Genomic DNA, 13,175 nt, shown 5'->3' on the forward strand with positions numbered 1-13,175 from the left:
AGCAAGCAGCATGAGTGTCAGCATGTCACTTCCCCTGCTCCCAAGTCTTATGGATGGAAGTCGCACATGTGACGGATCTGTGCAGCAGCGAAAGAACAGTGAGCATGGGGAATCCACTGTTTCCATAGCACGTGGTAATAAGCCTGGCTGCTCTGTGGCCCAGAGGGAGCCATCACTTCATCCCTCAAGTTTGCTCAGAAGAAACACAACCCTAACAAATGGCCCAGGGAAAGAGCAGTCAGGACCTCATAGTCTTGGCACACCCAGAAAGAAAACGCAAGAATGCTCAGGGCCCACGCAGACTGCCTCTCCTAACACACCTCTCCATCAGTCTGTGACTGCCCAAGAATGAAAAAATATTAACAATGATACATAGCATCTGAAAAATAATTAACAAGGTTGATTTAATAAACTTAAAGTAATCCCTTATAGGGAATATACCTCTATTTCAATCACTAAAGAAAATTTACAAAAATGAATTTGAGGCCGGGCGCAATGGCTCACGCCTGTAATCCCAGCACTTTGGGAGGCTGAGGCGGGCAGATCACGAGGTCAGGAGATCGAGACCATCCTGGCGAACATGGTGAAACCCTGTCTCTACTAAAAATACAAAAAAATCAGCCAGGCGTGGTGGCGGCGCCTGTAGTCCCAGCTACACGGGAGGCTGAGGTGGGAAGATTACTTCAGCTCAGGAGTTTGGGGTTACAGTGAGCTATGATCGCACTAGTGCACTCTAACCTGGGCAACAGAGTGAAATCCTGTCTCAGAAACAAATAAATAAAACAAAATAAAACAGGAAATTAAAGTAAGTATAATAAAAAAAGTAGGAAAAATAAATCAAATAATTCAGAATTCAAAAGAATTCTGATAAACGTCTGGTTAGAAAAATCAAGAAAATAAAGTAGCAAAAACACATTAGAAATAAGAAAAAATATAATCAAGACATAAAATTTTAAAAAGAATACCAAGTATAACTGTCAATAAATGGAAAAACAAATGACTTGAACAACTAGAAAACCAAGAGCAAACCAACCCCAAAGCTAGCAGAAGACAAGAAATAAATAAAATCAGAGCTGACCTGAATGAAATAGAGACACAAAGAACCATATGAAAGATCAGTGAAACCAGGAGTTGATTCTTTGAAAGAATAAGGTAAATAGACTGCTAGCTAGACTAATAAAGACAAAAAGAAGATCCAAATAATCACTATCAGAAATGACAAAGAGGGCATTACCACTGACCCCACAAAAATACAAAAAACCATTGGGGATTATTACAAACACTTCTATGCACACAAACTAGAAAACTTACAAGAAATGGATAAACATACAAACATTCCGGGAAACATACAACCTCCCAAGACTGAAACAGGAAGAAATTCAAACCCTGAACAGAAGAATAATGAGTTCTGAAACTGAATCTGTAATAAAAAGTCAACTGACTAGAAAACACTCAGGATCAGACAAATTCATGACCGAATCCTATCAAATATTTAAAGAACAGCTGGTACCATTCCTGCTGAAACTATTCCAAAACTTTAAAAATGAAGGATGCCTCCCTAACTCATTCTATGAGGCCAGCATCATTCTGATACCAAAACCTGGCTAAGACACAAAAAGAAAAAGAAAACTTCACACCAATATTCTTGATAAACTTAGAAGCAAAATCCTCAACAAAATACTAGCAAACCAAATCCACCAGCACATCAAAAAGCTAATCCACCATGATCAAGTGGGCTTTATCCCTGGGATGCAAGGTTGGTTCAACACACTCAAATCAATAAATGTGATTCATCACATAAACAAAACTAAAAACAAAACCACATGATTGGCCAGGCATGGTGGCTCACGCCTGTAATCCCAGCACTTTGGGAGGCTGAGGCAGGTGGATCACGAGGTCAGGAGTTCAAGACCAGCCTGACCAAGGTGAAACCTCGTCTCTACTAAAAATACAAAAATTAGCCAGGCATGGTAGCACACGCCTGTAATCCCAGCTACTCAGGAGGCAGAGGCAGGAGAACCCCTTGAACCCGGGAGGCAGAGGTTGCAGTGAGCCAAGATCGCGCCACTGCACTCCAGCCTGGGTGACAGAGTGAGACTTCGTCTCAAAAAAAAAAAGAACCACATGATCATCTCAACAGATGCAGAAAAAGTTTTCTATAAAATTCAACATCCCTTCATGTTAAAAACTCTCAACAAACTAGGCTTTGAAGGAACACACCTCAAAATAATAATAAGAGCCATCTTTGACAAACCCACAGCCAGTATCATACGGAACAGGCAAAAGCTGGAAGTGTAGCCCCTTGAGAACACCGTAACAAGACAAGGATGCCCATTCTCACCACTCCTATTCAGCATATTAGTGGGAAGTCCTGGCCAGAGCAATCTCGCAAGAGAAAGAAATAAAAGGCTGGGTGTGGTGGCTCACATCCATAATCCCAACACTTTGGGAGGCCAAGCTGGGTACATCACCTGAGGTCAGGCGTTTGAGACCAGCCTGGCCAAGATGGTGAAGTCCCACATCTACTAAAAATAAAAAAGTTAGCTGGGCGTGGTGGCAGGCACCTGTAGTACCAACTACTAGGGAGACTGAGGCAGGAGAATAGTTTGAACCCAGGAGGCAGAGGTTGCAGCAAGCCGAGATTGGGCCACTGCACTCCAGCCTGGGCAACAAAAAAAGAAAAGAAGAGAAGAGAGGAGAGGAGGGGAGAGGAGGAGCATTCAAATAGGAAGAGAGGAAGTCAAATTATCTGTTTGTAAACGACATAATTTTATACCTAGAAAATCCCATAGTCTCTGCCAGAAAGCTGCTGGATCTGTCAAACAATGCCAGCAAAGTTTCGGGATATAATATCAATGTACAAAAATCAGTAGCACTTCTATACACCAATAACATCCAAGAATGGCCACAAAAAAATAAAATAAACCTAGAAATACAGCTAGTCAGGGAGGTGAAAGGCCTCTACAACAAGAATTACAAAACACTGCTCAAGGAAATCAGAGATAACACAAATAAATGCAAAAACATTCCATGTTCATGGATAGGAAGAATCACTGCTAAAATGGCCATACTGCCCAAAACAATTTAGAGATTCAATGCCATTCCTACCAAACTACCAATGACGTTCTTCACAGAATTTTTAAAAACTACTCTAAAATTCATATGGAACCAAAAGAGCCCATATAGTCAAAGCAATCCTAAGCAAGAAGAACAAAACTGGAGGCATCACACTACCCAACTTCAAACTATACTACAAGGCTACAGTAAACCAAAAGAGCACGGTACTGGTATAAAAACAGAACAGACACATAGCTCAATTGCACACGTAGATCAATAGAGAGCCCAGAAATAAAGCCACACACCTACAACCATCTGATCGTCAACAAAATCAACAAAAACAAGCAAGCAGGAAAGGACTCCCTCTTCAATAAATGGTGCTGGGATAACTAGCTAGCCATAAGCAGAAGATTGAAACTGGATCCCTTCCTTACTCCATATACAAAAATTGATTCAAGATGGATTAAAGACTTAAATGTAAAACCTAAAACTGTTAAAAACCCTGGGAAAAAAACCTAGGAAATACCATTCTAGACAGAGGCCCTGGCAAAGATTTCATGATGAAGACACCAAAAGTAACTAAAACAAAAACAAAAATTGACAAAACGGACCAAATTAAACTAAACAGCTTCTGCACAGCAAGAAACAAGCAAACAAACAAACAAACCTACCAACAGAGTAAACAACAAGTTAAAGAAAAGGAGAAAATATTTGCAAACTATGCATCTGACAAAGGTCTAATATCCAGAATCTATAAGGAACTTAAACACATTAATATGCAAAAACAACCACACTAAAAAGTGGACAAAGAACAGGAAGAGACACTTTTCAAAAAAAGAAATACATGCAGCCAACAAGCACATGAAAAAAATGCCAACAACACTAATCATTAGAGAAATGCAAATCAAAATCACAACGAGACACCACCTCGGCCGGGCACGGTGGCTCATGCCTGTACTTGGGAGGCGGAGGCAGGCGGATCACGAGGTCAGGAGATAGAGACCATCTCGACTAACACAGTGAAACCCCATCGCTACTGAAAAAATACAAAAAAATTAGCTGGGCGTGGTGGCAGGCGCCTGTAGTCCCAGCTACTAGGGAAGCTGAGGCAGGAGAATGGCGGGAAACCAGGAGGCGGAGCTTGCAGTGGACTGAGATGGTGCCACTGCACTCCAGCCTGGGCGACAGAGCGAGACTCCGTCTCAAAAAAAAAAGAGAGAGAGACAAGAAAGAAAGAGACACCACCTCCTACCAGTCAGAATTTCTATTATTAAAAAGTCAAATAAACAACAGATGCTGGTGAGGTTGTAGAGAAAAGGGAATCCTCATATACTGCTGGTGGGAATAAAAATTAGCTCAGCCATGTAGAAAGCAGTGTGGCGATTTCTTAAAGAACTTAAAACAGAACTACCATTTGATCCAGCAATCCCATTATTGGGTATATACTCAAAGGAATATAAATAATTCTAACATAAAGATATATGCACTCATATGTTTACTGCAGCACTATTCACAATAGCAAAGGCATGGAATAAACCTAAATGCTTAAGGGTAGACTGAATAAATAAAACGTGGTACATATACACCATGGAATACTATGCAGCCATAAAAATAAATGAGATCGGCCAAGTGCGATGGCTCACGCCTGTAATCCCAGTGCTTTGGGAGGCTGAGGTGGGCAGATCATCTGAGGTCAGGACCAGTCTGGCCAACATGGTGAAACCTCAACTTAACTAAAAATACACAAATTAGCCGGGTGTGGTGGTGGGCGCCTGTAGTCCCAGCTACTCGGGAGGCTAAGGCAGGAGAATCACTTGAACCTAGGAGGCAGAGGTTGCAGTGAGCCACGATTGTGCCACTGCATTCCAGCCTGGGTTACAAGAACAAGACTCCATCTCAATAAAAAGGAATGAGATCGTGTCTTTTGCAGCAACATGTATGGAGCTGGAGGCCACTGTCCTAAGCGAACTAATGCAGGGACAGAAATCCAAACACTGCATGTTCTCCCCTATAAGTGGGAGCTAAACATTGAGTACACATGGACACAAAGAAGGGAACAACAGACACTGGGGCCTACCTGAAGGTGGATGGTGGGACAAGGGGAAGGATCTATCTATCTAACAGGTACTATGCTTATAACCTGGGTGACGAAGACAAGCACGGTGGCTCACGCCTGTAATCCCAGCACTTTGGGAGGCCCAGGTGGGTGGATCACTTGAGGTCAGAAGTTCAAGACCAGCCTGGCCAACATGGTGTAACCCCATCTCTACTGCAAATACAAAAATTAGCTGGGTGTGGTGGCACCCGCCTATAATCCCAGCTACTCAGAAGGCTGAGGCAGGAGAAGCACTTGAACCTGGAAGGTGGAAGTTGCAGTGAGCCAAGATCAAGCCACTGCAATCCAGCTCGGGCAACAAAGCGAGACTATGTCTCAAAAAAAATTAAAAATGAAGATCTTCCTAAACAATTTTACCAACTATTTTAAAAGATCACACATGTACACATACACTTACAAACTAAACAACCTCCACCTCTAATTGTAAAAAAACAGATGAATGAATTATTATACTTCCATAGCATAAGACATTATATCTTAAATCATGGGGAATGTTCATAATATAATCTTACTGCATGCACAGAATGACCTATTTTTAAAAATACATTTAGAAAAAATATGTGAATATGTATAATTAAGTCTTATCTCTAGAATTACAATTACAGGGAATAATTCTTCCATTATACTTTACGCTTTTCTGGTTTTTTCTGAGTTTTTTAGAGTGGGTGTGTATGACTTATGTAATAAGAGTACCAACTAATGTTGTTTTTAATTTTTAATTTTTTCTTAAAAGAAGTAACTTCCAAGAGATTGGAACTCAAAAAAGCTTTTAAAAAATATGTCTGAATTCAGCATACTAAGCTGGTTAAGAGCCCCAACGCCAGCAGTAAATTGCTTAGGTCCAAATCCTGGTTCCACCACTGTATAACCTCGGGCAAATTACTAAGCTTTGCTGTGCCTCAGTTTCCTCCTGTGTGAAATGAGGATATTAACAGCACCCCTACCTAATAGAGTTGTTAGAAAGATCAAATGAGTATTTTATATATATGAGTTTTATATATTTTTTATATATGTAAATTATATATTTTTATATATATATGCTTAGGATACTATCTGGTGCTTAGTAAACACAATGTAATGGTTCATTATAATGACTCAAATTATTACGTTTGTCTCTGAAATCTCCAAGGCTTGGGAGTTCACATATCATTTGTGTTTTTAAATTAAATTTATGCCACCTTCTAATCCCATCCTGTCACCCTCTCCCCAACTTTGTTCCCTATCATCTACCAACCTGTAAGAAGCAGTCCCATCTTTCTCAATGATATGAGCACCTGGTTCACAAGTACTTCTTATCACATCCCCTGCCCTCATAAGTAACATCCTGGCTCATCCCCTCAATTCCAATGAGCTTCATTCCCATTCTACTGTAGACATCCACACATGCATTAATCCTATTCCAAAATCTCTCAGGCTCACCTCTAAGAACCCCAACTTTCAAACTGCCCTCTTAGTCTACAACTTCCTATCTTTTCCTGTCCCCTCAGTGCCCTAGCCTAGCTCTGCCTCCACATCATTAGAACCTTCACTCCCTTGTTCCCTCCCAATCCTTCCAATCGGTCTTCTCTTTCCCCGGCCTCAACCCCATGGTTCACTAGTGAATTTTAATGATGAGCCAGCATCAACAATATTCTAGAGCTCCTTGAACCTTTGGCTTCCACCAGACCAGCTTCAACAATCCCCTGGCACCTACTCCTTGATTCCCAGCCCTGTCAAAAAAAAGTTTGTATTATACAATCATGAGAAAGTTTTACGACGACATTCCAAAGTGGGCCTTCAATGCTACTTGGCAATCTTTATACTGATCTCTGGCTGACTTTAGCAATTTTCACAACTTTTTTGTTGTTTGCTTGTTTGTTTGTTTGTTTGGAGATGGAGTCTTTCCTGTCGCCCAGGCTGGAGTGCAATGGCGCGATCTCGGCTCACTGCAAGCTCCACCTCTGGGTTCACGCCATTCTCCCACCTCAGCCTTCCAAGTAGCTGGGACTACAGGCACCCGCCACCATGCCCGGCTAATTTTGTTTTTGTATTTTTAGTAGGGACGGGGTTTCAATCTCATCTCTTGGTCTCAGGATGAGACCAAGATGGTCTCAATCTCCTCACCTCATGATCCGCCTGCCTCGGCCTCCCAAAGTGCTGGGATTACAGGTGTGAGAGTCACCATGCCCAGCCTTTCACAACATTTTTAAAAATGTTTTCCTTTCTTTTTGATCAAAAATCTCATCCTCTACTTTCTTCCAACTACAGCTGACTTTACCTCTACCTCAATAGGACACAGCTGAGTGGGGTCTGTGAGTCCCTCACCTTCCCTCCTCTACACCTTAGCTTCTGTTTCCATTTCTATTTCTTTCATTCTGTAAAAGAAAATACCTTGAATCCCTTTTCTCCTGTGGCCCAATCTCAGATGTTCACCTTCTCACATGTCATATCAGTGCTTCTCAAATGTCTACCTGCATCGTAATCACCAAGGGGCTTGCCAAGTCCTGAGCATCAGCCCCAAAGTGATACCTCAGTTGATTCTGATGAAGACAGTTCACAGATATATTGCTCAGTTTTTACCTAAGTGATCTTGCCTCTTCTCTTCCAATAGCCAGCAACTCTGAAGTTTATATCTTTAGTCCAAATCTTACTGCTGTGGCCAAGAACCATACATACCAACTGCCATCTTTCATTAGACATCTCACTGGTACCTTAAACTTAATTCTAAGACCAAACTCACCGTTTTATTCTCTATCTCTGCTCCTCCTTCAGTATCACATACCTGAATACATGACGTCATTATCCACTTTGCTGTTTATGCCAGATACTTTGGAAACACCCTTGTCACCTACTTTTCCTGCTGAACCCCATACCCGACCCCCACCATACATGCTGAGCCTCGGTCCAGTCAAACACCAAGTGCTTCTGATGCTACTGTGTAATTACAACTCAAATTCATCCCTTCTTTTCCTACTGCCACCATAACCCATCCAAGATGATGATTTTATTTTAGATACACAAATAATAACAAGAAATGTCTGAAATACATGTTTAAGCAATCAATTCAGAAACATTTAGCCAAAAGAACTCTCTGTAGTCAAATCATATAAATTGCTCAAAAAGTCATTTCAAATTAGTCAATATTTCTTTTGAAAGCCAGTAAATAACTCACAAAAAGAAATCTGCTACTTTTCTAGTTATCGAGCTACATTAAAAGAGTGAATCAACAACAGTAATAGAAAAGGCTGCCACGGCACAAGTCATCAAAATTATTTAATATGATTATGCTTGTCCTATAAAATACTGAAGATAACTGATATAGTAAGAAAGAGCCGTTATTCTGACTTAATCCACTAGGAGGCTAGGATAGTTAAGTTTTCCCTTTTGTTAATTTTATTTTCTTTCTGTGATTAAATGAGACAAAACCTATCCAACTTAAAATCAATTAAATACCACACGCGTGAGCTTTAGATAAACCTTAAAAAAAGATAAATATGTTCGTTAAATGCAATGTGGCAAATTTTTTACCTTCAAAACTTTGAGCTAGAGAGAAGAGAGATGATGGGACTATAAATAGTCAGAGATTTAATTTGCTAATTCAGCTTCCACTAGTAAATATACAAGTACTAAAAATCTATAAACTGTTATCACTATCTTTCTTGAGATCATAAAAATATTACCGAGCTTCAAGAACACAGCCTTTATGGCATGCCATGTGTGAGATTTTTAGACTTTTGGATGCCATTCTGACTGCAAAGTAATGAAAAGCATTGTGAGCACTTTTATCACCTCCATTAATCACCAGCAGCACAGCATATAAACAAAAAATATGCCGACTGCTCATTTTTCCATTAAGGGTCAGAATCAGGAGCTAGAAAGCCCCAGGGGGAAGCTTCCTATCAACTCCATTCTTGCATATACTGAGCTAAAAGATGTGCCAGATGTCAGAATAACTTATTAAAATGCCCTTCAAACAACAAAGTGGCAAAACACTGTAAACAAGGAAGAAGGTCTCCATTGTTCCTCTTAGTGAGAATCCAGCATCACAGGACTATAAGAACTTCTATTTATTATCAATAACTGTACTTTCTTCACCTAGTTTTGAATGCTTAGATTCTGTCACCAGGATTTCATGTACTTCACAATATTTTTATTTCCCAGTATGAACACTTATCCTGCCATCCCCCACAAAAAAACCATAAGTTTAAATTACTTTAGCGAAACTCCATCCTTCTTATTAAAATTGCACTATAAGCACTCAGTGTATTAGAAACATCACTGAAATTAAGTACTTTTCTGCCAATGAAACACCAGTTGTTTTGAGTAAGCTATAGAATTAATCACGTTAATTTCACACTGGCATTTTTTGAAATCACAATAACCTCAATATTATAAAAGGTTAAATTAGATGAACTAGATTGGTAAAGACTAAATGCTTGCAGACACATAGATTTCTTTTAGATTTAAATGGGAATTAAATGGATAGTCTACTACACTAAAATGGTTATGATATAATTGCTTCTTGGAATTTTTGTGCTGGTCAATTATACATTTAATTCACATCAATGAAGTGAAAATTACAATGTACTTACAAAAGCTCTCTGGAGAAGCTGTAATGTTTCTATGGTGATGAACATTTAAACAAGGTTTTGCCTGGACATCTTGCCCTCCTGTAAGGGATGTAAAAACCACTTCATACACTATGTCTCTACCCTTTAGGAAGCCTGGGAAAACCTCTACATTCACAGAACATTTAAAATAATATCAAGCTATTGTTTCCACTTAATAAAAAGGGTCTCTTAGTAACATTAAAATAAGGTTTGCTCAGCATGGCATCAAGATTGCACTGAACATATACACAGTCATCGGGGGAAGATCGGTAAAAGCGCTAATAAATAACAGAAAATAAAAGCAGGTATTAATTATTTTATTTTAAGCCATGAAAAAACTACAAACAAGCATCTCTAGAGAGTGTCAAACATTTCTCCCTTTGCTCCAAGTAATCATTAAGAGTATACACGAAAGAGCTTTGGTCTTCACGTCAAAGAAAACGGCTTTGTGAAAAGCTTTGTTAAACTCTATAGTAAAATAGTGAAATGTTTTTTAATATTAATATGCTATACAGTCTATTTTATATACAAATATACTTAATGTGGTCTATACAAGATGAAAAAATTAAAACTATAAGATGCTCACACTGCTAAAGCTGGACAAAAAGAAAGTGCTTGGGGTAAGTTAAAATAAAATACTAATATCGTTAGTTCATTGAATTTAGATGTCCATTGCATTAAAATTTGTGGGCAGAAATTTCCCATGATATTAGACAAATAAAAATCCTCCAGATTACAAATAAATTAATACAAGTTTTCAATATATAAATGAAAGAACTGAATTATAAAAAGACTACAGTAACTAGATATCAACATTTTTAAACATAATTCTAAATTTGGGAAAAAATATTTCTTAGTACACCACACCACATCAAATAATTCACTGGTTCGCTAGTAAGGCTCTTTTCTTCTATTTTTGTTCAACTAATTCTTCAGTTCAAAATTCATGGAAAAGAAGAAATGAGAACTAACACTTTCAGAGCTCCTACTAGTTGCTTTATACATGCTTACTGAATCTTTGCAATGTATTAAAAGGTAAATTTGATTACACATAACAAAGTTCACACTCAAAAGAGTGAAATAATTTGCCCGCATGCCAGAATTCACTTTCAATTCAGGTCTGTCAGCCCTCAGGGCCCTGTGTTTTCCACCCCTACCCTTCACCCCCACCTCCCCAGTGACAGAAATAAGACACAAAAGACAACACCACATGGAAACGAGGAAGTGGAGGAGAATGCTTAAAACAAACAAGACAAACCTATGATTTTAGTAAAGGACCTAAAGCAAAGGACCTAAAAGCTTCTTTTACCGGATCATTAAATTTCAGTTCCATAAAAACAAGCTCATACTGAGGTCAAATGCCCAGTCCTGTGAGAAATCTGTAATGCAGCAGAACATCTTAGCCAATATCCACTTTCGTTTCATGAAACACTCAAGAACAAACTCTAACGAAGATATAACAAAAGAAAGATCATTAGGGTTATCACTTATTATAGTGAAACATAAAAGACATTAAGGTTTAAAATATAATAAAAAGCAATGCCACATGATAATTTAGGTAATAGCATCATACTGCTTATGTGGCAAATAATACTTTACACAAAAAGCACTAGAAATTTCAAAACACCACAGAAGGTCCTTTATGACAGTGAACAAAACAGGAAAGACGTACATGAAAGCTTCCAGCTGCCTGCTCTCACTCCAGACTAGTTCCCCGTTAGCTCCTTTGGGCCCTTCTCTCCCAGTTTTCCACATTTCCTGCATCTCTCAATAAATAATAGCTACTTTGGGTGGGCAGTATGAGTGCAGATGCATACATATATATTAGTATTTTATTAATATATTTATATATTTTTCCATTGAAAATCAGCAAGTTGGCATTTGGTTTTATGTATCAGCCTCTGTTTAGCTAATGTGAGCTGATCACCAAGGGATAAATCACCCTTTTCCCTTTCTATTTTAAAATAAAAGTATACTATTTAGCTTTACATGTCTATTAAATACCTATGTATATACTACCCAACTAGAACAAACATTACGATGACCATCCTCCCAACCAAGTCAACCTTCTGTACCAACCTACCCACAGGTAACCACAAAACACTGCCATGTTTATCATCTATTTGTGTTTTTTAAAATTGTGGTAAAATATGTATAACATAAAATTCACCATCTCAACCATTTTTAAATGCACAGTTCAGTGGCATTACTACATTCACACTGTTACGGTACCATCACCACCATCCATCTCCAGAATTCTTTTCATATTCACCAACTGAAACTCTGTACCCATTAAACAATAACTTCCCCCACAATACACAATCCCTGGCAACCACTATGCTACTTTCTGTTTCTACAAATTTGACGATGCTAGGTATCTCATATAAGAAGAATCATACGGAATTTGTCCTTTTATGACTGGACTATTTAACTTAGCAAGGTTCATCCACGTTTGTGGCATGTGACATAATTTCCTTCTTTAGAGTCGAATAATACTTCATTGTATGGATATACCACATGTGGTTTACCCATTATTCATCATACACAGTGGGACTGCTTCCACACTTTAGGTATTGTGAATAATGCTGCTATGAACATGGGTGTACACGTACGTGTTGGAGTTCCTGCCTTCAATTCCTTTGGATGCATATCCAGAAGTGGAATTGCTGGATCAGATGGTAATTCCATTTTTAATTTTTTGAGGAATTGCCATATTGTTTTCTACACCAGCTCTTCCATTTTACACTCCCACCAACGATGCACAATATTTCCAATTCCTCCACATCCTTACCAATGCTTGCTGTTTTCTGGGTTTTGCTAGTAGTCATCTTAGTAGCAGGTACGAAGTGGTATCCACTGCAGTTTTTTGTTTGTTTGTTTTTGAAACAGGGTCTCACTTTGTCACGCAGGCTGGAGTGCAGTGGTACAATCTTGGCTCCCTGCAAGCTCTGCCTCCCACTTGAACCTCTGCCTCCCGGGTTCAAGTGATTCTTGTGCCTCAGCTACCCAAGTAGCTGGGATTACAGGCACACACCACCATGCCCAGCTAATTTTTGTATTTTTACTAGAGACAGGGTTTTGCCATATTGGCCAAGCTGGTCTTGAACTCTTGGCCTCAAGTGATCCTACTGCCTCAGCTTCCCAAAATGGAGAGATTACAGGAATGAGCCACTGGGCCCAGCCTCATTGTAGTTTTAATCTGCATTTCCCTAGTGATTAGGGATGTTGATCATCTTTTCATGTGCTTATTGACCATTTGTATATCTTCTTTGGATAGAGTTTGGTTGTCTATTTAGTTTCTTTGCCTATGTTGTAATATTTGATAGAGTAAGTTCCATCACCCAGTTCTTCAAAATTGCTCTGGCTATTCTTGGCTTTCTGCACTTCCATTAAATTTTTACTACCTGCTTGTC

The 13,175-nt window shown here is 39.1% G+C and overlaps 1 protein-coding gene across 15 annotated transcripts in view; it reads right to left on the reverse strand.

The window, feature by feature from the left end:
- The window catches only part of LMBR1 (limb development membrane protein 1), a 211,748-nt gene that overhangs the window by 98,175 nt on the left and 100,398 nt on the right, over positions 1-13,175 (reverse strand). For 3 of the 15 annotated variants that reach the window (XM_077997815.1, XM_077997813.1, XM_077997814.1), the window contains one exon: positions 9,745-9,822. The exons of the other annotated variants lie outside the window; for them this stretch is intronic. In XM_077997815.1, the coding sequence (XP_077853941.1) occupies positions 9,745-9,789 (45 nt within the window). In that variant the 5' untranslated portion in view covers positions 9,790-9,822. The remainder of the gene's footprint in view (positions 1-9,744; positions 9,823-13,175) is intronic. 15 annotated transcript variants of the gene reach the window in all.

Source organism: Macaca mulatta, chromosome 3, assembly GCF_049350105.2.
Source record: "Macaca mulatta isolate MMU2019108-1 chromosome 3, T2T-MMU8v2.0, whole genome shotgun sequence".
NCBI lineage: Eukaryota > Metazoa > Chordata > Mammalia > Primates > Cercopithecidae > Macaca > Macaca mulatta.